This window comes from Pezoporus wallicus, unplaced genomic scaffold, assembly GCF_028554395.1.
Source record: "Pezoporus wallicus isolate ANWC-B61680 ecotype Strahan unplaced genomic scaffold, APGP_CSIRO_Pwel_v1 contig_4046, whole genome shotgun sequence".
Taxonomy (NCBI): domain Eukaryota; kingdom Metazoa; phylum Chordata; class Aves; order Psittaciformes; family Psittacidae; genus Pezoporus; species Pezoporus wallicus.
In genome coordinates, this window is record NW_026638285.1 from 295,391 (window position 1) to 319,966 (window position 24,576).

Genomic DNA, 24,576 nt, shown 5'->3' on the forward strand with positions numbered 1-24,576 from the left:
TTCTTATCTCCACCCGCAGGTTTTACATTCTTCTGATTCTCCTCTCGGGGGTGAGGAAGCAGCTGCTGGTGCTGAGCTACCACCTGTGTTTCAACCACGACAGCTGGTAAATTTAACCTCTCAGGAGAAAAGTGGGTTTTGGTTTTCTTTTTTAAACCAATACCTTGTACTGAAGTGAATGCATCCATTCCAGTACTGCTACAGAGCCCTTTACTGAAGGCACTATAGTGAGACAAGGAGGCACAAAAGTACAAAATGTAAACAGTTCTCAGTAATGTTAAGTTTGATGGCTTTGTAATGGAAAATAACTGCGGTGCTTGGAAGTAGTTGACATAGTTTCAGGCCCTCAGTACAAAAGGTGTGAGAAAAGAAGAACAGAAGGACAGGACCTGGGATGGGGACTAGCAGATGTCCAGGATGAGAGCAGTTAAGCTAACTGATAAGTAGAAGGCCAGGATGATTGCTACGTCTGTAATGTTAATTAAGCTTGTTGGGAAAAGTAAACGACCCTTAAAGACCATCACATTTTTGTATGCATGCCGGAAACTTTTTGGAAAATGATGTAATATGCTCAGTGACCATATAAGGATGACCTGTATAGCAATTTGGGGACACACGTTAGGAGGAGCTACCCCCGTGTCTCCCGGCGCCGCAATGAAGAATACCTGCTTGTCAACTTGAAACTGTTGGCGAGTTTGTTCCTGGAGTTTTCTCCGAATCAACAGAGACTTTTTTGTCAGCTTCCAAGATGGATGTGTGAAGAAGTGGAGAGAAGGGGGTCCAGGCTACACAACATAAAAAAATGCTTTTTTTTTAAAGGCTGTTAATGCTCTTAAAATAGGACATTTTCTCTTAATATGGTGCATCTCTTGAAAAAGGACAGGCCTGTTGTAACAAGGAGGACATACCTGAATAAACTGATAAACACTGATTTAGAGTAACAAGATACCTGACCTCAGTCCACTCAAATCTGTGAGAAAAGGCAGAGCAATTAAGCCACTTATTACAGGGTACAGTTAGTACAGAGTGAGCATGTTGTATCCAGCACACCTGTTAAGCTCATACCCTTTAAGGCACTTAAGGTTTCTGTGGGGGCCCAGAGCAGAGAGGACACAAGAATGCTTGAGGAGTTGTGAAACTGGTTGAGTCAAATGTGCAGAAAGGTAACGCCTGACACAGATTCACCAGGAAAAGCTGGTGTAACCCTACAACAGCCAGCGAGAGACAGCATCTCCCGGCTGTTACGGCAGGCGAGCAGGTGCATACTACATTCTAAACCTGACCACTTCCTCGTCTGGCCTAACGGGGGTCCGTGGGAGATACACGTGCAGGTCACAAACGCTCCTTCGTGCCCAGCCAGCCCGCAGAGGCTGCACCTGGACAGCGAAGTCCCCTGGATAGTAGCAGAGTCCTCGGTCTACTTTTCCTCATGGCAAAATCCCGTATTAAAGTACACCCCTTCACTGCGGGCTGCTGCAGACACTCTGGGAGCAGCGCCCTGTGCCACAGCAGGAGAACCGGCACCGCCACCGCAGTATCGTAACCGCTTGCTCCGACGTGTTCAGCACAAAATCCTGCTGCCTGACGGCTCCTCCTGAGACGCTGGCGGCAGCGGGACAGCCTGGGGCCAAAGTTGGACACACACGCCTGTGTCACATCCAGCTCCAGCGGCAGCCTGACGCCTTTCTCATCCGAAAAACTGACAATGCTGTGAAGTTGTCTAATTTATATAGCAAAGTAAGTACAGATTGGTTCCTTTTAGCAAATAATTTTTTTTTTTTTTTGAAGGCAGATTTGGGGAGTACGCTGCTCACAGTATTGGAATGCAGATTATCCTACTTTAGTTTTGTACATGACAACCTAGACAGGTGCTATCCCTAGAGCCGTCACAGAAGAGCTCTGTACAAAGACAGTAGCATAGGAAAGGCTTTGATGAATGTCGTGTTCAGTACAAGAATGGAGATACCAAATATGAGACACGGTCACTGTTCCAGCTCTTGACAGCCTTCCTGCCTGAACATGGCTGTGGAATAGTCTGTGCAGCATTGCCATCTCGCAGCAGCTTGCTGAGAGTTACTGGTTTGGGAGTGGTGGTCTCCACAGGTTCTTTACCAGTCTCTTGCAAGACAATGACTGATAAGGTTTTGTGAAAGCATTGCCACCATGCTGAGGGCTAAGACTAATGTCTCCTCTGTGACTTAAGTACTTTTGTGTAGTTTTCATAATAGATTCATTTGCAAGTGTAGGAAATAACTTTTCTGCCTTTTTAAATGGCTCTATTATATCTTTAGCATGTCTTACTATGGTGGTGAGCACCTGAAGAAAGTGGTATGGAACTGTTCAGGGAATCCTGCCAGTAATTCTTTCCTGTGAGAGCTTTTAAGTATCTCAGTTCTCTGAGCTGGAAATCAGTGGCTGCTCTGCTCACTGGACTGTTATGTCTGATGACTATAAGTTACCAACCTGAACTTTGGTTTGATTGCTTGCATCAATATGTTTTTCAGTTCCTTGTGAGGGAATATCCAGTATTATGGGAGTAATAAGCATTGTAACACTGTGTTTTCCAGCAGTAGCGGTGCTGCTGCTGATCTGTTAATGTAAATTCTGATAAGACTAGTGAGATCGTGGTGAGAGGCTTAGTTTAGGTGCAGGTATCTAACAGTGTAATGCTAGTATGTCAGCTGGGTGTTCTGTCTGTCACGATAGATTTAGAACGTAAGTAATACAAAATACAAAAAATGTAGCATAATCCAAAAAGGTAAACATGGGATAGCTGGTTTGTTTGTTTGTTGGTTGGTTGGTTTTTCTTTTCCTCTGGTTCTAGTGCCTAATACTTTCTTTTTTCTCTAGGGGGAAGCTGGGCCGGTATCCTCCATGGCCAGGAAAGGTGAGATTTGGCGGCTGTTTGGTTTTTATAGTATTTTTTTTTTGTGTGTGTGTGTAAGGTTTTGGTTTTTTTTGTTTGTAGTTGTTTTTTGTTGTTTGTTTTCCCCATTATTATTGTATTACTTTCTTAGGTTTTTGTGGTGTTTTTTTTGTTGGTTGGTTATGCTTTTTCCTTCTACACTGAGAGAGTTTTGCCTGAAAGCATTTCAGTTGAAGATTAATACTGGATCTTGTTTGTTTGTTTTGTTTTATTTTATTTTATTTTGTTTTTTGTTTTGGTTGGGTTTGGTTTTGTTTGTTTGTTTGTTTTTAATACAAATTAAACTGTGAACCAGTTTAGGGCTTTATTTGATATAGTTCAGCCTGTCACTGACAGCTGTTAGTTCAGATGGAATCAAAAGTAACAGCAGTTCTTCCATCTCTGAAACTGATTGTGTTTCCCAGATTTACTTATTTAATTCCTATTGGTTTCTGCAAGGTAAGTTTCTTTCCTCCCATAGTAAGTTGGTTGGTTAAATGCACTGTGTTAAGTAATAGAAATAGTCTGTCTTCTCAAGATATTTTTTAGAGCCACGTTTTTTGAGTAATCCTGGGGTAGGAAGTAGTTTAACTTTCTCTTCTGGTTTGGTTGGTCGGTTTGGATTTTTTTTCCTGATGAAAGGCCAAAAAGATTTAAAAAATTGTATATGCCATTTTTATTATTTCTTCTTCTCTGTAAGAACTTTGTATTTATTTTTGGTGTATGTATGAGGATTAAGCATGCTGAGAGAACAGCATGTGGTAGGGTAAAGTGTTGTTGATGTGGTTTGTGGTTGTGACGTTTGGTTATTGGATCAAGTGGACTCCATGCTCCTCTAGAGCTTTTCTGGTGTCAGCTGTGTAACTGAATGACAGCTTTTTTCTAATATTTTAAACTTTATTAGCAATCTGTGGGTGTGAAGACAGAGGTTTAGATGGAAATATTATTAATGCCAATTTTAAAAAGATTGATAACTTATCTATTGGAGATAAGGAGAAGAAAACCTCACTAATAGTGTAGTGATGCATCCATGGAATTTGGGTACTTTTTCATTTTGCTGCACCCTACCCATGTCTAAGGAAACACATGGCTTACATATTTACTTGAAAGACTTGTACAGATTCAGGATTCTCTTCCTAATCAGGTAGAAAAAGCAAACAAACCTACAGTAGCTGTAACACATGACGTAAAATCGTAAATTTTCATTTCAAACGTGCTTTTTAACTTTCACTTCTCATCACCTTCAGATTGTTAATCCACCTAAAGATCTGAAGAAACCTCGTGGGAAAAAGTGCTTCTTTGTGAAGTTTTTTGGAACAGAAGATCAGTATGTACCTGCTTGTTTTCATCTGGGCAAAATACTGTGCTATATAATAAGGATCTTTCACAGAAGAAATGTTTACTAACACAGTACAGTGGAACTTTGCAAAGGATTGTCTTTTATTTGCACTTAAAAATAAACTATCATTGCATGCTATAGCTGCTCATGTGGGGGTATGAAGACTGGAAAGACATCTCATAACTAAATCATGTTATGATTTCAGTTGCTGCTGTGAAGAAAAGCTCTTGATAACTTGCCATTTTTAGGGCAGTAGGTGTGACATGACAGGGTTAGATTTTAGCCTGTGTGTATGAGAAAGGTACAGCTAATGAGTGCATTTGTTTTTCTGCTAGAGGAATAAACCAGCACTATATTTGATGTTTGTAAAAGAATATACTGTCATACCTGGTAACTGAAAAGATTCTTGCTGTGCTTTGAGAAGACTTTACAGTACAGGGAAGCAAAAACTATTGTAGGCTATCTTTTTCAAGGCAGAATTTATTGATTTGAAGCACATCTACAAAATTGTAGTTGTCTACACTTAGATAGTTACAAACTTGAAAACAAACAAAAAAAAAACCCTTCAAAACTGCCCAACCCCACCAAGAACTTCAGGATTTCAACAAACTGAAAATTATTATTCCCCCCCCCCCCTTTATTTTCTGTTATTTTGTATTGAGTTATGCAGTAAGGGAGAAAATTGCAATTACCTGTGGAAGACTAGAAAACCCTTAACTTTTTTCAAAAAGGTAACTGAAACCATTTAATGGATGTTTGTTAAGGAAATGATTGAAAATAATAAATTCTTTTTGCTCAATATTTAAAAATAAATTTCCACTAAGAACTGAGGTCTAAATTTGATGGAGTAGAGTGAATGCTGCATAATAGTATGAACTTTAGTTGGATCTCTAGTAGTCTAGGGCATGTGCAGTTGATATGAAGGGAGAGAGTGGTTTTTGGTGGTGAAGTTGTTGGACATGGTTATTTGAGCAAATCAAGTTCTAAAGTTGAGGAGATTGACTCTTTTTATCCTGATTGTTCTTGATTCTTTTCACATTATTGAATCAATTACAGAGATGTTCTGTGTTAAAGACATCCCAGAGAGACTTTGATGTGCTTGTGAGGTGGGCAGATGCCAACCTTATGAAGTTTAACTGTGCCAAGTGCAAGGTCCTACACCTGAATCGGAGCAATCCCAGGTACAGCTACAGGTTGGGCAGAGAAGAGATTCAGAGCAGCCCTGGGGAGAAGGACTTGGGGGTGTTGGTTGATGAGAAAATGAACATGAGCCGGCAGTGTGCGCTTGCAGCTCAGAAAGCCAACTGTATCCTGGGCCACATCAAAAGGAGCGTGACCAGCAGGTCAAAGGAGGTGATCCTGCCCCTCTATTCTGCTCTCGTGAGACCTCACTTGGAGTATTGTGTACAGTTCTGGTGTCCTCAGCATAAAAAGGACATGGAACTGTTGGAACAAGTCCAGAAGAGGGCCACGAGGATGATCAGGGGACTGGAGCTCCTCCCGTATGAAGATAGGCTGAGAAAGTTGGGGCTGCTCAAGCCTGGAGAAGAGAAGGCTGCATGGAGACCTCATAGCAGCCTTCCAGTACCTGAAGGGGGGCTATAGGGATGCTGGGGATGGACTATTCATTAGGGACTATAGTGACAGGATAAGGGGTAATGAGTTAAACAGGGAAAGTTTAGATTGGATATAAGGAGGAAGTTCTTTACTGTAAGGGTAGTGAGGCACTGGAATGGGTTGCCCAGGGAGGTTGTGAATGCTCCATCCCTGGCAGTGTTCAAGGCCAGGCTGGATCAAGCCTGGGGTGAGATGGTTTAGTGTGAGGTGTCCTTGCCCATGGCAGGGGAGTTGGAACTAGATAATCTTAATGTCCTTTCCAACCCTAACTATTCTATGATTCTATAAGACAAATTTGGAAAAAAGTGGTCATGTGTGGTACTGTAGCTGAGATTAGTAACAGGAATGCAAATAAAGAATTCAGAGCTTCAAAATAATCGGGATTTATTACACGATTCTAGAGCTCTGGCAAGGGAAAATCCAGTTGTCTTTCACAGTAAGGTAGTGTGGTGGTTGTCATGTCTCCCCCTCCCATCTCCAGCTTGGGAAATTTAATCATTTCCTGTTAATAATAATGATTTAGAAATTTGCTCACTTTGGCTGGCATACCCTGCTGGAAAATTAAATAGAAATTAATGCTGTCCCCTTTGTTCTGCTTTCAAATTAATTTTAAGAGAGAAGCTTGTGTGCCTGTTCTGTCCTGACTTGGAAGTTTAAAAGGGTGTGCTGGCTAGAACACAGTTAGGACAGCACAGTTTAACCAGGATGCTGCTTGAGAAAATCCTGATCTTTGAGCGTTATCAACCAAATCAGGAAAAATGTAAATTATTTTACTTGAAATGTGAGCTTCAGGAGAAAAATCCCTTTAACTATTTTGTGGAGTAAACTAATGTGTTCTGCAAATACTTTTTTCTAAGTGCATGTAAACAATAAGTGGAAAAACATAACTGATGAAATGTCACTACTCAACATACTGAAGAGTGTGACAAACAGGATTATGCGAAGTTCCATCATTGACTGTAGTCCATGTTGTGATGAGTGCACTTACTCGTACTGATATTCTAGTGTATATTGCTTCTGTTTTCTAGCACTTCACTCTTTCTGACACTTTCAGGTTTGTAAGGTGATGTTCCTTTATCACTGATCCATTTTTATACTTCTATTCTTGCTTTATTTGTCAAGGTTCAACAGGTAAGGATACAGGTATAAGCTATTTGCCTGTTGTCCAGTGTGTATAGGATGAAGGTGATGCTAGCTGCTGAGTAGAATTCCTCTCACAAACTTCTGAGGCTGGTTGCTAGCCAGTTTGTTGATGGGTAGGCAATCTCTCTATCACTTGATAGTCTTATTTTCTTATGAGGTTTCCCAGGTGACTGAGGTGGTCAGTAATGCCACAGTTTCAGGCTAAGTAAAAGCTGTTTCCTCCTGACTTAGGTGGCTTCAGTTTGCCATACCAAAGATTAAGGAAAAAGCTTTTTAGAAGTGAGAATTGGTGTGCATGCATCTGAGTGGAATGGAGGGGTAAACATAAACATAGTGATGAGTTTGAAAGTGGCTTTGGTGTAGTGTATAGATAGGTTTTGATTATTTATAATTTAAGAAAATGTGGTTTTCCCAGTGCAATGCTGCAGCGACTAAGGAAATACATTAACTGGGAGGCTGTGAGTAGTTTTGGCTAAAGACAATAAATTGGGAGCATGAGTACATTCAGACTGTGACCTAAGACCTGGCTTTTTGATAAAGCTTCTACTGAGCTCTGTGTTCCTTATGTTAATTGTACAGGTGGAGTCAGTTGCTTCTGATGTGATGCACATATTCATGTAGTGCCTCTTATTTACTTGTTCTCCACATTGATAAGGATATTTTTCTAGTTTGCCTAGGAGTTATTTTTCTGACTGCCTCTTCTCAGAGCAAGTCACAGTAAAAGGGTTCTTCATCTAAAACTGAGAAGACCTGATGTTTACTGCCCATAGACCTGGCAAGGATGTAATAACATCAAAACATGGGAGTATAAACAAAACAATTTTAATTTAGTCTTTCTAAATAGAAGTGAACTTTGAACTCTTACCTGTGTTTCTAACTGTGCTTTTAAGATAGTTTTTTAAGTCCCCTTTCATTTCCCAAGCTACAGTCTTGTCCTAGAAAGTCTTTGTAGGTCATTCTGGTAGTCAAGTATGGCAGTATAAGAACTTACACTTTCTTATATATGTGCCTTTTTGCTTTTAGTAGTTAGTACTAATAGACTGGCAGGCCCACAGCTTGCAAGCCTGTCTTAGTGTGCTTCATCCAGTTCAAAATATTCTTACATTTCATAGCCTGCTTGGGAATTCATTATATCACACTGTTAAAAATCGGAAAAAAAATTATTTTGAAGGTATCATTCTACTGTTTTTTGTAGAAATAGTAGCAAGAGTCCTATAGTTATCAGAGATGTGTGCACAAACATTTAGCTTGTGTCTCTCCCTCTTCCCCCTTTAGATAGTCTGTAATAGCCTTGCAATAACCTTTTAATAGGTCTTGCAAGTCATATATATCAGTCTTAATAGGAAGCTTGAGTAGTCCGTTCTTACTCATAGCACTTTTATGAAGCATCAGAACAAAACTAGTCTTAATAAATGTAGCTGAGTCAAGGGGCTCTTCCTGATTTGATGTGTTAACTTAAAAGTTGAAAGCTTGCAATCCAAGATAAGTATAATAATCTGCAGTCTGTTGCAGCCCTGAGAAGGACCTGGGGGTTTTGGTTGATGAAAAGCTCCGCATGACCTGACCATGTGTGCCTGAGCCCTGAAACCCCTCGTGCTGGGCTGCATCCCCAGAGCGTGAGCAGCAGGTCGAGGAAGGGGATTCTACCCCTCTTCTTCCAGCTCTGGGGCAACAACGCAAGAGGGATGTGGAGCTGTCCAGAGGAGGACACGGAGATGCCGCGAGGGCGGAAGCAGCTCTGCTCTGGAGAGAGGCTGAGAGAGCTGGGCTTGTTCAGCCTGGAGGAGAGGAGGCTCCAGGGAGATCTTAGAGCAGCTCCAATGCCTAAGGGGCTGACAAGAAACCTGGAGAAGGGCTTTAGACAAGGGCCTGTAGGGACAGGACAAGGGGGAATGGCTTTCACCTGACAGAGGGGAGACTGAGATGAGCTCTTAGGCAGAAGTTCTTCCCTGTGAGGGTGATGAGGCACTGGCACAGCTTGCCTAGGGAAGCTGTGGCTGCCCCATCCCTGGCAGCATTCAAGGCCAGGTTGGATGGGGCTTGGAGCAGCCTGGTCTAGTGGAAGGTGTCCCTGCCTGTGGCAGGGGCTTGGAACTTGATGAGCTTTAAGGTCCCTTCCAACACAAAACAGTCTGAGATTCTGTGATAACTCAGCCGTGAATTAATGCCCTAGAAAAGCATTAGTGACATTACATTACTGAAGATGTCATATCAGCATGAGAGATTTCTAGATATAGTCTTTCTGAAATGTTCGTTCAGGTCCTGACATCAGAAAACAAAATTTGCCAGGTATTAGATGTGGTACTTCTTGGCAATCTGAGGGTACAGGCCAAGCTGCCAAGCGGGAGTTAGCTTATAGCACTGTTTTTTCTCAGCTAGGCAAATTATTCTATGCAGAGCTCTATATAGCCATACTACTGTATAGCACAGCCAGCTGGCATGTTGTTAGGCATCTCTGCAGGCAGAGTGCCGTACCTGAAAATGACTACAGTAAAAACTTTTCCACCTCTTCCTGGTATCTTGGGCTGTGTAAGTACTCTGCATCAGTTTTTTATTGCACAAATTTGAAAAACCTAGTACTTAGAATTTCTTTCAGTATTGCCCTGCTGCTTTGTTTTCTTTTGCTCAGTATGCCCTCCCTTTAGCTGCATGGGCAGTCATTCTAATTTAGTGTGGTCATTTTTTTTTGTTTTTTTTTTCCATGAAGATGTTTACATATCAAATCCTGTACTTGAGCCATTTGAGTTGTTTTACTGATGGAAATTGAGGCATTCCCTTTTAACAGCAGGAAACCCATTCTGATTTCTCTGTTTTGTTTGTAAATAACCAAGGAGATTTCCCTTGACTTTTGAAGTTGGTTGTGTTAGCATTTAAGGTGGATATCTATACTGGTGCAGTGTAGAACATGATGAGTTTTTTCCTAGACTGTAGTAAGTACCAGACGTTTCAAGATACCGTGCCACTGTTTTCCATCCCTAAACATACAGCTTGCAAAAATTTTATGTTTGTGTACAGTTCTCGACTTCCATTTCTATAATTTATCATGAAGAAGTAATATTGGAACAGAGTGGCTCGAATGCTGAGTGGTTAAGGTCTACTTGTCTGTGCTAAGCTTGTATCATAGATTTGAGTCTGGCAGCTCTGGTTGCATCTTTCCACTGCCACTGTTTTCCATGCAGCTCCAGGACACATTCATAGTATGTGTTAGGAACTTTTCTTTAAAAGCATTGGAATTTTTGAGTATTGTTCATAAATATAACATAGATTTGACATGAGTAGTGGTTTTATAAGAATGATATTTTGGAGAGGGTGAGGAAGGGTATGGAGAAACTAACAGAGAAACCCAATCCTAACATGTACCTTTTTTACATCTTTTCACTTTTTGTTTAGCCCATTTTTTAACAGATGTCGGATGACTCTCTGTAGCAGTATGAATACAATTTCATCTTAAATATGACATCTTCAGTAATGTCATTGATGCTTTTCTAGGCATTAATTCATTGCTGAGTTATCATACAGGTTTGTGTTGGAAGGGACTTTGAAGCTCATCGAGTTCCAAGCCCCTGCCACAGGCAGGGACACCTTCCACTAAACCAGATTGCTCCAAGTCCCGTCCAACCTGGCCTTGAACGCTGCCAGGGATGGGGCAGCCACAGCTTCCCTAGGCAAGCTGTGCCAGTGCCTCATCACCCTCACAGGGAAGAACTTCTGCCTAAGAGCTCATCTCAGTCTCCCCTCTGTCAGGTGAAAGCCATTCCCCCTTGTCCTGTCCCTACAGGCCCTTATCCAAAGCCCTTCTCCAGGTTTCTTGTCAGCCCCTTTAGGCGTTGGAGCTGCTCTAAGATCTCCCTGGAGCCTCCTCTTCTCCAGGCTGAACAAGTCCAGCTCTCTCAGCCTCTCTCCAGAGCAGAGCTGCTTCCGCCCTCGCATCATCTTCGTGTCTTCCTCTGGACTCTCTCCAACAGCTCCACATCCCTCCTGTGTTGTTGCCCCAGAGCTGGACACAGGACTGCAGTGGGGTCTCCCCAGAGTGCAGCAGTGGGGTAGAATCTGCTTCCTCGACCTGCTGCTCACACTCTGGGGATGTGCACTTGAGCCCAGAACCCTCATGTGTGCTGGGCTGCATCCCCAGAGCGTCAGCAGCAGGTCAAGGGGAGCTTCCCGTCACCAACACCCCCAAGTCCTACTCCTCAGGGCTGCTCCATCCAGTCTCTGCCCAGCCTGTACTTGGGATTGCCCTGACCCAGGTGCAGCACCTTGCACTTGGCCTTGTTGAACTTCATGCGGCAGGCATTGGCCCACCTCTCCAGCTTGTCCAGGTCCCTCCGGATGGCATCCCTTCTGTCCAGCACGTCGACCGCACCACACAGCTCCATGTCATCAGCAGACTTGCTGAGGGTGCTCGAGCCCAGTGTCCATGTTGCTGACAAAGATGTTAACAGCATTGGTCCCAGTATTGACCTGTGAGGAGCACCACTCATCACTGATCTCTACTTGGACATGGAGCTGTTGACTGCAACTCTTTTGAGTGCAGTGATCCAAATAGTAGTTCCTTTTATATGTTGTGTGCTAGAGGCCTCTTACCTAATATTTGACTTTGTTGGCATTGAGGTTGTTGCTTAACAGAGAGATATCTTGTGTCTGAACATGAATGATTGTTTTGGTGGAAAGTTCTTTTGTTTTCAAGTGTTCTGAGCAGAGATATATTTGTACCTTATAGAAGGTTGTCCACCTAAGTGACACACAAAAAAAAACAAAGTGGAAAGGAAAAGACTTATATTACTGTTTGTTTTTTTTTAATTTTATTTTTAACATTGAGACAGCATTTAAGACTTTCACTGATTAGTTTGCTTCTGAGATCACTAGGTCTTTGTCCTAGAGGATCGTAAGTGCCAGGATGCATCTTTGAAGCTATGATCCAGAAAGCTTTGTGATTTAGATGTTCTCCATAGCAAAGGAAAAGAAATGAGAAAGGAAGCTAATGGATATGTGTGGTGAGGAGGGATAGGATGTGCAGAAACCTAAGAGAATGCCGTGATAGAAAAAAGTAATTTTTATTTAGAAATTCAAATTTGGCAACAAGGTTTATCACACCTTATTATAATGTACTCCAAAATTTTGGCACCTTCATATACATAACGGAAGGGTTTTGTGAGCTGATGTTGTCTAGTATCGCTGACTACCACTCAGAGGAGCTTTACAGTAGAAGAGAATTTAAAGATACAGTTCACTAATGTCTGGGCAGCTAGATGGGATTCTTTGAACAGTTGCCAGATGGCAGACTTTAATCTGAAAGTAATAATTTGACTTTTTAATTTATATTAAGTCAGTATTATGAAGAAGATGTAAACTAAGCAAAGATTGAGCTTTGCATGCAAAACAGTACTGGGGTCTGCTTCAAGACTATGGGCATCCTGGTGTAGTCTGCAGTGGTGTTGTGGGAATGATGCCAGTGTGTTTTGCAGTCAGTTCCCAAAAAGCTGCAGTCTGCTTCAAGCAGATGGATTGCTTACTACAGTGGCTAATGCCAGCAAAGAGGATTTCCATGGTTTTAAAGAGTTTACTGAGTTATATTCATGAAGAGAGGACAAGCAAGATCCAGAAAGGCATAACAACAGTAATAATAATTGCTATTATTTTCATCTTTATGTTCAGCTTAGCTGTGTGACATAATGCTTACTGTGTCTGAAAAGGCAGCTATTAAACCATTTCAACTGCTTGCAAGAGCTAAACTGCACTGGAAGATACTTAAAACCTATAACCATGGCTAGTTGATGTTTGTAACAGAGATGTTTTGGGACCAGAGAAAATCAGTTTGATTGGGTTTTACTGTGTGCTCAGAAGCGCTGTTAGCCATCGTAAGGTCAGGAAAAGCTTTTCTAAAACTTACGCAGGTTGTTTTCAGTTGGATGGAAGTAGCTTTGTAACAGTGTAGCTGATAAGCCTGGGCTTGAATCTGGGGAGAGAGGAAGGTAATCTGTTCTCTGAGAGCTGTAAAGAATTTTGAGAGCAAAGGCATTCCCCTAAGCCACAGTGAAGGAGTGATAGAAGAACTTGTCAACCTCAAGGAAGGCAGAGTTAGTCACCCTATACTTGACCACTTAAACATTTGGTAAATATCAAGAAGTCCTATTTAGCAGCAGTGGGAAGTTACTTGAGTTTCCTCATAGGACTGCAGCCAGGTTAATGCTGTGCTACTGTACCAGTTCATCTTAAAATATCAGTAGTGAAGAGTGATTCTTTTCCCTCAAAAAATGACATTTTTGTGGTTTTGTGAGGAATATCAAGGTACATCAGAAATTTCTTCAGCAATAACCTATAGTGTTTGTGCTCATTTTACTTGTGATTTGGTCTATTGAGATATGTAATTTTGCTTTTTTTTTTTCTCATGTGTGCAAAGTATGTTTGAACAGGGGTGGATGGCTCAGAATTGTTTTGTGACCCCTGCTTTCAACAACCTCTTGAGCAGTTTCATATTATTGACTACCTTGATTATGGGTATTTCCCCTAGTGATACAAGAGCAGTCACTAGGCTGCCTCTATTCTAAACAAATACCTGTGATCACATCCAAAAGCTGTCTTGCTGACCGCATATATGAATAGCGCTTAGAGTGGAGCACTGCTAGCATAAGAGGATATAAAACTTGAGAGAGAAATGAAGTGCCAGAAGAAAGTTCTTGGTGAATGCAGAAATCACAGCCTTTCAGGCTGTAGAAAGCAAGTGAATTTGGGCTGCTATCATCAGTAGCTCTGGAGAAAAAAGGTGTATCTCTGCGGTTTCGGAAGTGGGATGGTTGAAAAAGTTCCTGTTTGGAGAATATAACTAACCTATTTTCTTGTTTCTAGTGCTTGGATCAAAGTGGAGCAGCTAAAGCCTTATCACCCTCACAAAGAGGAAATGATAAAGATTAACAAGGGTAAGCGCTTCCAGCAAGCTGTGGATGCTGTAGAGGAGTTTCTTAGAAAAACCAAAGGCAGGGACCAGGTGAGTGGTTTCTTTTTCACTCTGTGAAAAAAAAAAAAAACACCAAGTCTGGCATGCATAATGATCAGGTCCATTTCTGTGTGAAAGGAGTTTGTCACATCTGGCAAGGTGAGGGTGGGTTCATTTTCACACCTTTGGGGTTCTTTTTGAAGTTTTTTTTTCTTGTATCCTCTTTTCTTCCATGTTTAGTCTTGTTTGATGGGAAAAAGGTGGTGTTAAACTGATGGAGAAACTGAAGAGGCTAATACATCTGCTTATGATGATTTAATAAATTAGTCTTAGGTCTTGGGCTAGAAGTTGGTATCTGCTAATCTTGTCTTCTGTATACTGGAAGTGCATCTATCTGCACATGATACCAGCAAGTCTTCAAGTGGCCTGTTCTGTTACTCCTTACTTAAACTGATGTGTTTTTGCAGGAGATCTAATCAGGAACTTCATTCACCAACTTCAAAGGGCTGACAAATATCTAGTTTTAAATAAGTTACTATGCTGTTGTTTTGCTTGTTAGTAATCAGCACAGGGTCTTTCACATCCTTGGTTTTGCATGCAAATCATTCCAGCTATTCTTTTCTTTTCTTACCATCTTCTGTAATCTTTCTTACCATGTTCTGTAATCTCTCAGGCATCTTCCCATAACTCCAATGAAGAAAAGAATCGGCATAATTCCAGTGAAGAAAGAGGCAAGCAGTCTGCTGGTGAAGAGAAACGCAAAGCCAGTTTCCCTGAAGGGAAGTTGAAGAAGGGCACAGGGGAAGGAAAAAAGAGGGTCTCTTCTGTCTCATCAGAGAGAGGATCAAAATCACCTTTGAAAAGAGCCCAGGATCAGAGCCCCCGAAAGCGGGGGCGTCCACCCAAGGATGAGAAGGTTTGTGTTATGCATGTCCACCAGTGCCCTGTGGACTTTACAGATGGACTCAAGGGTTGACTGGCACCTTGATTAACAGGCTAGCAGGAAGAGTCAGTTCAGTCTCAAGTTTTTTAAGCTGTACTGTGTTACTACTTCTAGACCATTTGGCCCCCTGATACCTTTAGCAAGCATGTTGTTGCTTCTTCCTGTAATTTTCACCAGTTAGTTATTTTGAGTGGCTCTTTTCACACCTTGAGAGAGCTTTGAGAGCTGTATCCTGAGACTCCACCTTTCGTCTTGCCCATCCCTCAAGTTCAGTTTGTGTTGGAAGGTTTAGTGAAGACATGGGTCTTCATATGATTCCAGACTTCTCCCATCTCATCTACTTGGTATGGTTAAATGATTAGTAGTCTTACCACTTCGCCCTCAGTACTTAGAGGGGGTGCTGTGTTCTTAAGTGCTAGGTAGGGCTTAAAGAAGAAACTCTTGTAGCCTGGGGAATCCACCAGAAGAATTAGTTGCTTTCATTCCAGCTTCTATGCTGTAGGATGTATTTCCATCCACATCACAAAGCTCCGAACTTGGAGCATTTTATGCCCATTAGTTCCCTGTTATTTCTGGATGTTGTGGTAGCAGCAATAGCCACCATTACTTTGTCTACCCTCATCTAGAGTTTCGGCCTCTTTATTTATTGTGGAACTCACTGTTGTGGTCCAGATCTTCCTTTTCCAAATGGATAATTGTTTCTTCAGTGGAGCATTGCAATGTGCATGCTCTGTCTTGAGACTGCACCAGAAGACCATTGGAAGACCTCAGCTGATAAACCGTACGGCAGTCTGCTTGCTCACCTGTGCTCCAAAGGGATCATGTTATGCCATGCTTCACAATCTTTACTTTCAGTGTACTTCCGGTTGCAAGTCAAGACGGTAGTCTTTGATCTCCAAAATGATGAATGGATTTGCATCCACTGGTTGAACAGCAGACTCTTTCTTAATGTAGTAAAATGAAGCTGATAATCTCAGATAGTAGCTGTGAAGGAAATGCTGGATTTTTTTTAGAGCCATCTTCTGTTAAATGAGGCTGTACAACAAAGCCCATCAGTTTCTCCTTTTGGGGAGGAGCTGGAGGAGGGGAGGAACAGATGCGTATTTTGAATTTTTACTAATAATTTTAGAACTTGTGACTTGACTGATGCAGGAAAATACTTCTCATGCAACATACTTTCACCTTTCATAGTGTCTTGCTATGAGCCTGTTGTATCTTCACATATTTCTATTACAAGGCCACAGGGCCTTTTTTGCTGCTTGCCATATGCTTTTGTGTCTTTGAGCTAGATTCATTCCAAAATTAATCAAAACTAATCGCTGGGAGAATTCTGATCATGCTGACACATTGCATGCTTAGGTTTTACAGTATTGGCTATCTCAGAGCATCAGAGTGCTTTGAGTGAGTTGGGGTAGTAGAAATTATTTTACTGGCAAATTGAAGGGGACTGGTTTTAAACAGCATATCACAAAGAGGTGACCAGCTATGTGATAAATGTCTAGCCCAAAATCATGAAAGTAAGCAGGCTAATGTAGGAAAGTAGCTTCTGGAAAGTAGTGTACTGACAATTAAAAGGAACTGCTGTGAAAATATAATAGTACTGCTGTAATACTATTTTGCAGCCTGTGAAATAATTTTAGAATCCTATTGTTGTCTTGCCTGGTTCTCGTAATTTCCCCATATCCTTAGCTCTGGGGTAGAAAACACTAATGGCACTGTCCTGCATTATTGCAGTGTTGGGATTTGCGGGGTTTTGCACCATCACAGTCCAAATTGTGGTTTTCCAAACAATGAGAATGCACAAAATTCAAGAACCCAGTTGTTGCTGAGGTGTGTTCTAGATAGAAAAGCTTTGTAGGCGTATGTGGTCATTCAAATACTCTTGCTTTTAAGCTTACATGCATGTTTTCAGAGAACAAACATGACTTTGTAGGTATCAAAGCAGGTTTCATCCGTGCTTTACCAGTTGAAACAGCAGCATGATCTCTAAGGAGAGAATTTTAGTGTGCAAGGCTCTCTCTAGACACTTTAAGGTTGGAGACTTGATGTGTAAATTCTCTCTGCTAACAGATGAAACAGTTGCATCAATCTAGGGTAGTCCTAGTAGTTAAGACTCCAGCACTCCTGCTCTTACCTTTTTTGCAAACAGTGCTCTTCTCTTGTGATTCTGCATAGACACTAAGGTACATTGTGCATTTGCAGGAAGTAATTTTGGAGGAGAGATAATATTATTCCATTTCTGAACCCTCATTTCAGGAAGCTAACACATACTGTGCAGAAGTCCTTTACATTCTCTTCATATAACATAAGACCCTGTATGTCTATAGCTTATGTCTGAGCTATAGCATGAAGACTTATTTTAACCTATATATCTTTGGAAAATAAGAAAGATAAATTTTAATCTGTTCAACAGTTTAAAAAAAGAATTATCATGACATTACAAATCATGGGCGTGTTGAGGGAATGGGACAATCCACATGTCAGTTCTGTCTCATGGATTGTGCAAACCTGAGCAGATGTGACCATCAGCCGCAGGCTTAAAAGGTAGGCTACTTGTTTTTAAGATGGGAAAGTTGGAAGAGTTAGACCTCTGTGCAGAGGTCTGCATCCACCAGAGGAAAATGCTGGATCAAGTCTGATCATTTGTTTCTCTGTTCGTTGCATGATTACACGATTGCGATGATTCCTCTTACATATGAAGAATGGATTCTCCAGAAGTGATAACTATGATTGATTTGCTTCGTTGGCAGTTCATGTTTTCTTCACCTCACTTGTGTTTACTAATACAGTGTGTGTTTAACTATGAACACTTCATGGAATGTCATGTGACATGGAAGTCATTTGTAATGCTTTTCAAAACTGTGTGCTCGTATTATCAGCTTGCTGTGGCCAGCCACTGAGCCAGGTTGTAAGCTCTTTCTGCTCCTCCTGTCTCCTCAGGACCTCACAATTCCAGAGTCAAGTACAGTGAAGAGAGTGATGACTGGAACAGTGGCTGGATTTAAATGGCCACCAAGTGTCAGTGAGGTAAGAAACTTTACAATATATGTGATTTAGGAACTGAGTTTGTTGAAGCAAATCTAGAACCTCTTGTCTGGGCTGTAAACCTGTGAGATCTTTTCCTCTTGTAGGAACAAAAATGCTCTTGTTCTGTCATTCTGAAGTGTAACAAAGCTAGATGATATCCTGGGCAATTAAGACTGAAATCTCATTTCCCAACATACTACTTTGTGAAACCATTTGCAGATTCACACTTAATGTGAATCTGTTTTGCACTTCTTGTTTCAAAAATATTTCTGGGACTGGCTTCATAGAACTGAAGGAGGTGATGTGGATAGGCTCTCCCTGTCTGAATATTATCATACAGAATAGTTTCATTTGATTTCTCTCATAGGCAGCTTTTGGAAATCTTTCATTTTTTTTATGCATAAATATGTGTTCAGTAAAGCAGAGTAAGAGCAGTGTGACTGAAGGGTAGTGCTTATGATGCTTACTGGGGAGGTGAGATATTTGGGTTTACAGCCCTTGTTCCTGTTAATACGGGTTGCCTAGCATGTGACAGTGCTAAGTGTAATCCACAGCCAGTTCCCAGAATGCTGTTTTAAGGAGTTCCCTGGAAGCTGGGAAAAAATGTTTTCATTCCCTTGGGAAGAGGAAGAAGTGGGATATGAGATCTCTTCCTCCCATGTTAATCTTGCTCATAATCTTCTCTGGTTTTCCAAAGCTAGAGGAATTTGATTTGAATGGATTTGAGAATGAAACACAATGTAAACTGCTTAATTGAAACAGGCTGCTTGATACAGCTGATATGTTTAATAAATATTTCCACCTTAATCTGCCATTCTTGTGGGGTTTGGGAGAACAAGGAAATTGTGCTGTGGTTGCTCAGTGACTCTCTGGGAATGTTTCTTAGCCTGTGCTTTCTCTCTCTGTAGCCTGTGAAGGACAGTGATCCACACTTCCATCACTTCCTGCTGAGTCAGACAGAGAAGGTGAGGATTTGGCACACAGGATTATTCTCCTGGTCTGTCTAGTTTGGCATCCTGCCCTGTGCTGGGATTAAGTACAAGGAGTATGTGTAAAGAGTTCATCACAAGAGTATCATACAAAAAGAGTATGTGATGCTCTGTTCTTCAGGAGCTAGGGGCAATTGGATTCTCATGTGTTTAATTACTTCCTAGCCTTAAGGTTTAGAATGATTTGGCATTGAGTTCAGTGAATAGTTTAAGTAATTAAAGATAATCTCACACCAGGATTTGACAGCTCTGTGTAAATTCTGTAGACTGAATGTTGAGGGGTAGGAAAAGATGGTTTTCTGTTTAAAATCCCTGTTGTTAGGTTGTCTTCTGTTGTCCTACCACTTCCTTCATCTGGATGAATTTGTCAACTAGCTGAATATGGCAGGATTTCCAGGACCAGAAAAGCTCCGTGTAAAATGTAGCCAACTTATCTCCTGAGAGTCAGAAGCCTTGCAGGATTTTATCTTCAGCAGTGAACATCAGGAGGAAAAGAAATTATCAAATCAAATGAAAAAGGATTTATATTTAGCTGAGGATCTGGGCAGAGCCAGAAGGATTAAGAGCAGCTAACAGTTGTAATCTAGACAAGCCTTACCATAAGCAGCATGGGAGGGAGCAGCCTTCACCTTAACATTTGCTGACAGCCACCTGCCTTCTCGCATTAACAAGAAGGTTTTGCTTCCACAGCTGTATGGACTTACTGGGCATAGGTAGGAGGCAAAGGACTCTATGGCAGCCTTTCAAGATTTCTGTTTAATTTGGGCCAAATGTGAGAGTAGGGTTGCCCTCTCCTTGCCTCTAGAGGAGCCAGTCATGCAAACTACAGATGGAAGTTTGCAGTACCTGCTGGGGCAGGGTGGGAAGGGAGGATCTTAGTGTGTTGCAATAGGGTTTTTTTTTTCATTATTTTCTCCCTTTGAAGAAAGCCTAAGAGCTTTCCTCCTTTGCATATGGTGGTGGGAAGGTGAGCTGCCTGTTTTTGTCTAACAAGGATTTGTCCATTTGCTAAGCACAGCAAATCAGCACTGTCGTTTCCCTGAATGCTTTGTCTTCTCCATGCAGCCAGCTGTCTGCTATCAAGCCATTACAAAGAAGCTGAAAGTTTGTGAAGAGGTAAGGCCAGTCTTGGTTTTGGTGGGTTTTCTTATTGTCTTGAGGACTTAAAGTTCCTCCAGAGCTGTGCACTCTATTTTTTTTTTTTTTTTTCCCCTCTTGCCTCCCCCCACCCCAGGAAACAGGATCCACCTCCATCCAGGCAGCAGACAGCACAGCAGTCAATGGCAGTATCACGCCTACAGACAAAAAGTAAGATCTCCAACGCACTTCAGCCATTTCCCTTTTTCTCCTTCCCAACTCAGACATGCAGCCATTATCCAGCTTGTCACTGAGAATAAATAAACCTAATGTTTCCCTCTGACTACAGATCTCCTCTGTCCTTGTGTGAAAGTCTGATTTGGGGTGCGGAAGAGGAGAAGGCAGCTAAAAGCAAACGGGGGCTGTACAGTAGAAAAAATTCAGAATAAGGTCTGGCCTGGATAAGTTTGCAATTCAGGGCTTTTCTGCAGTTGCCCTTTTCCTGTAAGGCATGCTGCAGAACATTAAGCATCATTATTTCCGAATGCTGTATGAGGCAGAAAGATAAAAGGGTACTTTTCTCCTGTAGTGCCTGGCAGTTGAGTAGGATTATTTAATCGCTCTCCTGAGCACATAGAAGACAAGAGTATGAGGGAGATGTGTTCTCCCACCGCAAGAGCTTTGCTGTGTAGTACGTGAGCTTTCTGGTTTCTTCTAACGTACCCCTTCTCCTTTCTAGAGTGAGAGAAGCCTAACTTGAGCTTCCTGTTTCACTCTGTAACTTCTGCTCTGTTCAAATTGAGCTCAGGCCACAGCTTGCCGTTTGCCATTAGGGTCGTTCTCGTGAGATGTCAGTTCTCAACTGTACTCCAGGGGAACTACAATAACAATGAATCTGTTCAGGTAAAATTGTCTCACAGGAATATGTGGTTCAGAGGTGGGTTGGGAGAGAAAGAGTATCTCGTCTGTTTTAGAGACTTGAAAATAGGTGGACCTTGTTTAAGTGACTTGCTCTGACTTGTCTAAATGAGTTTGTTCTAACAAAGGCAGCATGGCTAGCTGGGTGAGTGCAGGTGGCTTGCAAAAGCCAAAGCACATCTGTAGTGTGGCTAATTCTGAAGAATTAACTGAGGAATTGCCAGGCAGATTTTGTCATGAAGTTACATCAGACATGTAACTGAACACTTCAGAATCTCCTTATAGAGTTGTTGGTTTGGTAGGAAGCTGCATGATGTATAAAAGGATCCTTGCCGCAATAACTGCAAAGGAATTCCTGTTGCAGGTAACTATAGGGGTGGAGCTTTTTAGCACGTTGTCTTTTTCTTGAACAGGGAGAACAAAACTTTTGCCGGTTTTGGGAGGGGAGGAGGAGGAAGGCAGCTGGTGTCTGGAACTATTGTGCCGTTGCTCATGGTGACCTGTACTGGCCTGCTGCTTCCTTTCTTTCTGTGCCTGTTTGAAGTCACAGCTGTGGAGCAGGGGCTACTTTTAAGCATCACGCACAGACCTAGCCCTGTCTAGTTAGGTCTGTGTGTGATGCTTAGCCCATCAGTCCTTGCTGAGCTTTATTAAAATAAAGATTGTAATCATTCAGTAGTATAAGCACATCATTGTACATGTGACTTAGTTTAAAAATCAGGAAAATTAATTAGAGAAGCACCTGTTGATCTCTGAAAGTTCCCTTTGTCTTCAATAAGGCAGTGGCTGGCAACAGAAAGCAAAAGAGGAATAATTTTGATAAAACAAATCCTCCCAGACAAACAAAAAGCCCAGACCAACCAAACCTGTTACATTTTGATAGTCTTCTGAAGCAGACTAAAGAGATTCTTCAAGAAATTGTTAGGAATGCTTGGTAAGCAAAATAAACACTAGCTTGCTTTAAAAGCTCAGTATCTGCCTATTCTAGCTGTGGCTGCAGTTGAATGTGTTTGGTTTTGGGACTTCTTTGCTGGTGATGCTCCAGGGTTTGTTCTTCATCTCCAAGACCATGAGAGGCTGGCACCAATTGTTTTCTCTTGCATTAATGTTTATCTCTTCCTCGCAGGATAGGATTTCTAGGACTTGGCCTAATGGGAAGTGGCATTGTCTCCAACTTACTGAAGATGGGTCACACTGTCACTGTCTGGAACCGGACTGCTGAGAAGGTAGGCATGTGCTTAGGGTACAGATGATGAAATTTAACCTTTTCTAAATGTGGGAGAGGGTGCCCAGAAAACACAAGTATATGCTTGCGACCTTGTTTTTTATTATTTCCTAGGTGATTTTTGGGAGCCACTTTTGACTAGATGAAGCTATAGTCTGTTATAGTATGGTCACTCCTATGTGAACAGTCCCCATCCCATTGCTATTTTGTATGAGAGGAGAGAGTTGCCAGAACAATTATAACCTTGTGTGTGTGTTGGGGAATGCTATGTAAATGGCCTCTGGAAATACTGCTCATATAAATAGACAAGTCATTGTCTCATGGAGTCAGACAAAAAGACTTGCTTGGGAGTTGATCTCAGGAGTGGTGTTTTAAGATGCAGACCACAGCCTTGTCTACACATCCATTGTTCTGTTCATGTGGCAGTAACAAAGATTCTGTTGAAAACCTGCTGTGTTGTAAGACCAGGATGAGAAGGGTTTTATAGGTATATTCAAAGTAAAGATGGAGCTTATATTACGCTTGTATTCTAGCCAGTATTATCCTTTGTAGTGGAAGAGGAAAAATAGGTAACTAGGGGAGTGGCGGTACTTGGATGGTACTGTGGAATATCAAAGGCAGGAAGAACACTGTGGTTACTTCGGTAAAAGAGACTGAAAGATTTTTTTTCTTTTTTTTTTTTTTTTTTTAAACTGCAAAAACTGGCTAATATGAGGGGATAGAATAAGAAGGAACTAAGACTCTGAAGCAGCAGGCCACTGAAACATGTCTCAGCTGTGCGTATTCCTGTTTACTGTCCACTAACGCCTTTTTCTATGTCTGTTTACCATTATTCTCATCTCTCCTCCAAACCTGACAACCTTCAGTCTCTTACTTCACCAAAGCATTCTCTTTCCTATGTTTTTCTTTGAAGTTCTTCACCTGGGGCTTCAGAAAAGCTGCAGAAGAGCCCTTGTATATGTGTATGGACAAACCAACAGCTGACAACCCAGTTGCCTGACTCCTTTTGAATTTGGTTCTAGCAGCAGACTTTGTTTCAGCAAAATGCTAGAGAACCCATTTGCTCCAGACTTAATTTTTCTTATATTTGGATTTGTGACTTTTGCAGTGTGATTTGTTCATCCAGGAGGGGGCACGGCTGGGAAGAACCCCCGCTGAAGTTGTCTCCACCTGTGACATCACCTTTGCCTGTGTATCAGATCCAAAAGCAGCAAAGGATGTAAGGATTAGCTCTTATTGTTCCTCCACCAGCTAGACTACATGATACAGTCACTGCCAGTTCTGATTCCTACCAGCCATGGTAGGCTGGGTAGGTCATTGAAGGTGCTGGGCAGTGCAGCTGTGTAAAAATAAATGTCCCAACAAAAACCATACTTTTTAAAAACAACCCCTGGGGGCTAGGTTTTGACATCCCTGTAGGAGTCCACCAGTGCAGTGCCAGCCTCACTTGAACTGCTTTTCTGCAGGATTAGAGTTTCTTTGCAGACACCCTATTGCTTTACCGTTCTTCTGTTCCCCACAGCTGGTACTGGGTCCGAGTGGAGTGTTGCAGGGTATTCGCCCAGGGAAGTGTTATGTGGATATGTCCACCGTGGATGCAGATACAGTCACAGAGCTGGCCCAGGTAATCACATTCAACTGAACTTCTGACATCTGTGATTCGGCAGCAGTACTGCAGTTCTTGTTGCTTCAGGCAGTAAGCTGTTGATAATAAAGATGCTTCTGAAGATTCTTGAGCTTCTTTCAGGAAACACTCAAGTCCCAGGAAAATAGGACAACATAAACTGTCAAATTTTCACTAGCAAACAAAGTTGGACAAGACATTCCCAGATGATAAAACAAAGCCTGTAGATTGGGCAGGGCTATTAGGTGGCACCAGTGCAGACAGCAGCCAAATTTTGATCCCTTAAGAGGTATTTGTAGCAGATTGGTATTCTGTAACAAGCTGGAGAACAAAGCACTGTCTAGATTAGTAACTGCCCTTAAATTGATAAAATGCATAATCATCTATTTTAAATGTTGTGATTGGGGAAAAAGAATGCCTTCATGTTTCATTTTGTAGAAATATAGAGAAGATTTCTATAGACACGTTCTGAAGTAGTATTTTCTTTCCTTTTTGACATCATTATTGTTATTCTCTGCCCTAAAGGCAATGTGTGGTGTTGCATGAGGAAGGGGAGCTGGTTTTGGTGAAGTTTCAGCAGACATGTTGGTGATGCAGTAGTGTACAACATGAATTGGGAGAGTGAGGAGTTGTAATATTAGTAAACCTATGGCTGAAGAGATCTCTCAAAGGCCTTTCCTCTTTGCGGAAAAAGAGGGGGGATATCTTCTTTGATTCATAACACCACATGTACAGCTTCAGCACCGGTTCCTTGTCCATTACTGATACCATGGCAAAAGCACCTAAGTTCAGCTTCTTAAAACACACACAGTAGTGATGGGTGTAGGAAAGTCTT

General features: G+C 41.7%; 1 protein-coding gene across 9 annotated transcripts in view; it reads left to right on the plus strand.

Annotated features, from left to right (window-relative positions):
• Nucleotides 1-1,683: 1,683 nt before the first annotated feature.
• Nucleotides 1,684-24,576, plus strand: part of GLYR1 (glyoxylate reductase 1 homolog) — a 44,539-nt gene continuing 21,646 nt past the window's right edge. For 4 of the 9 annotated variants that reach the window (XM_057410322.1, XM_057410326.1, XM_057410325.1 and 1 more), the window contains exons 1-10: nt 1,684-1,737; nt 2,851-2,887; nt 4,153-4,232; nt 13,851-13,989; nt 14,612-14,854; nt 17,822-17,908; nt 18,817-18,873; nt 19,963-20,013; nt 20,132-20,205; nt 22,019-22,118. In XM_057410322.1, coding sequence (XP_057266305.1) covers nt 13,903-13,989; nt 14,612-14,854; nt 17,822-17,908; nt 18,817-18,873; nt 19,963-20,013; nt 20,132-20,205; nt 22,019-22,118 — 699 coding nt within the window. In that variant the 5' untranslated portion in view covers nt 1,684-1,737; nt 2,851-2,887; nt 4,153-4,232; nt 13,851-13,902. The other 5 variants (XM_057410323.1, XM_057410324.1, XM_057410328.1 and 2 more) reach the window with 5 other exon arrangements.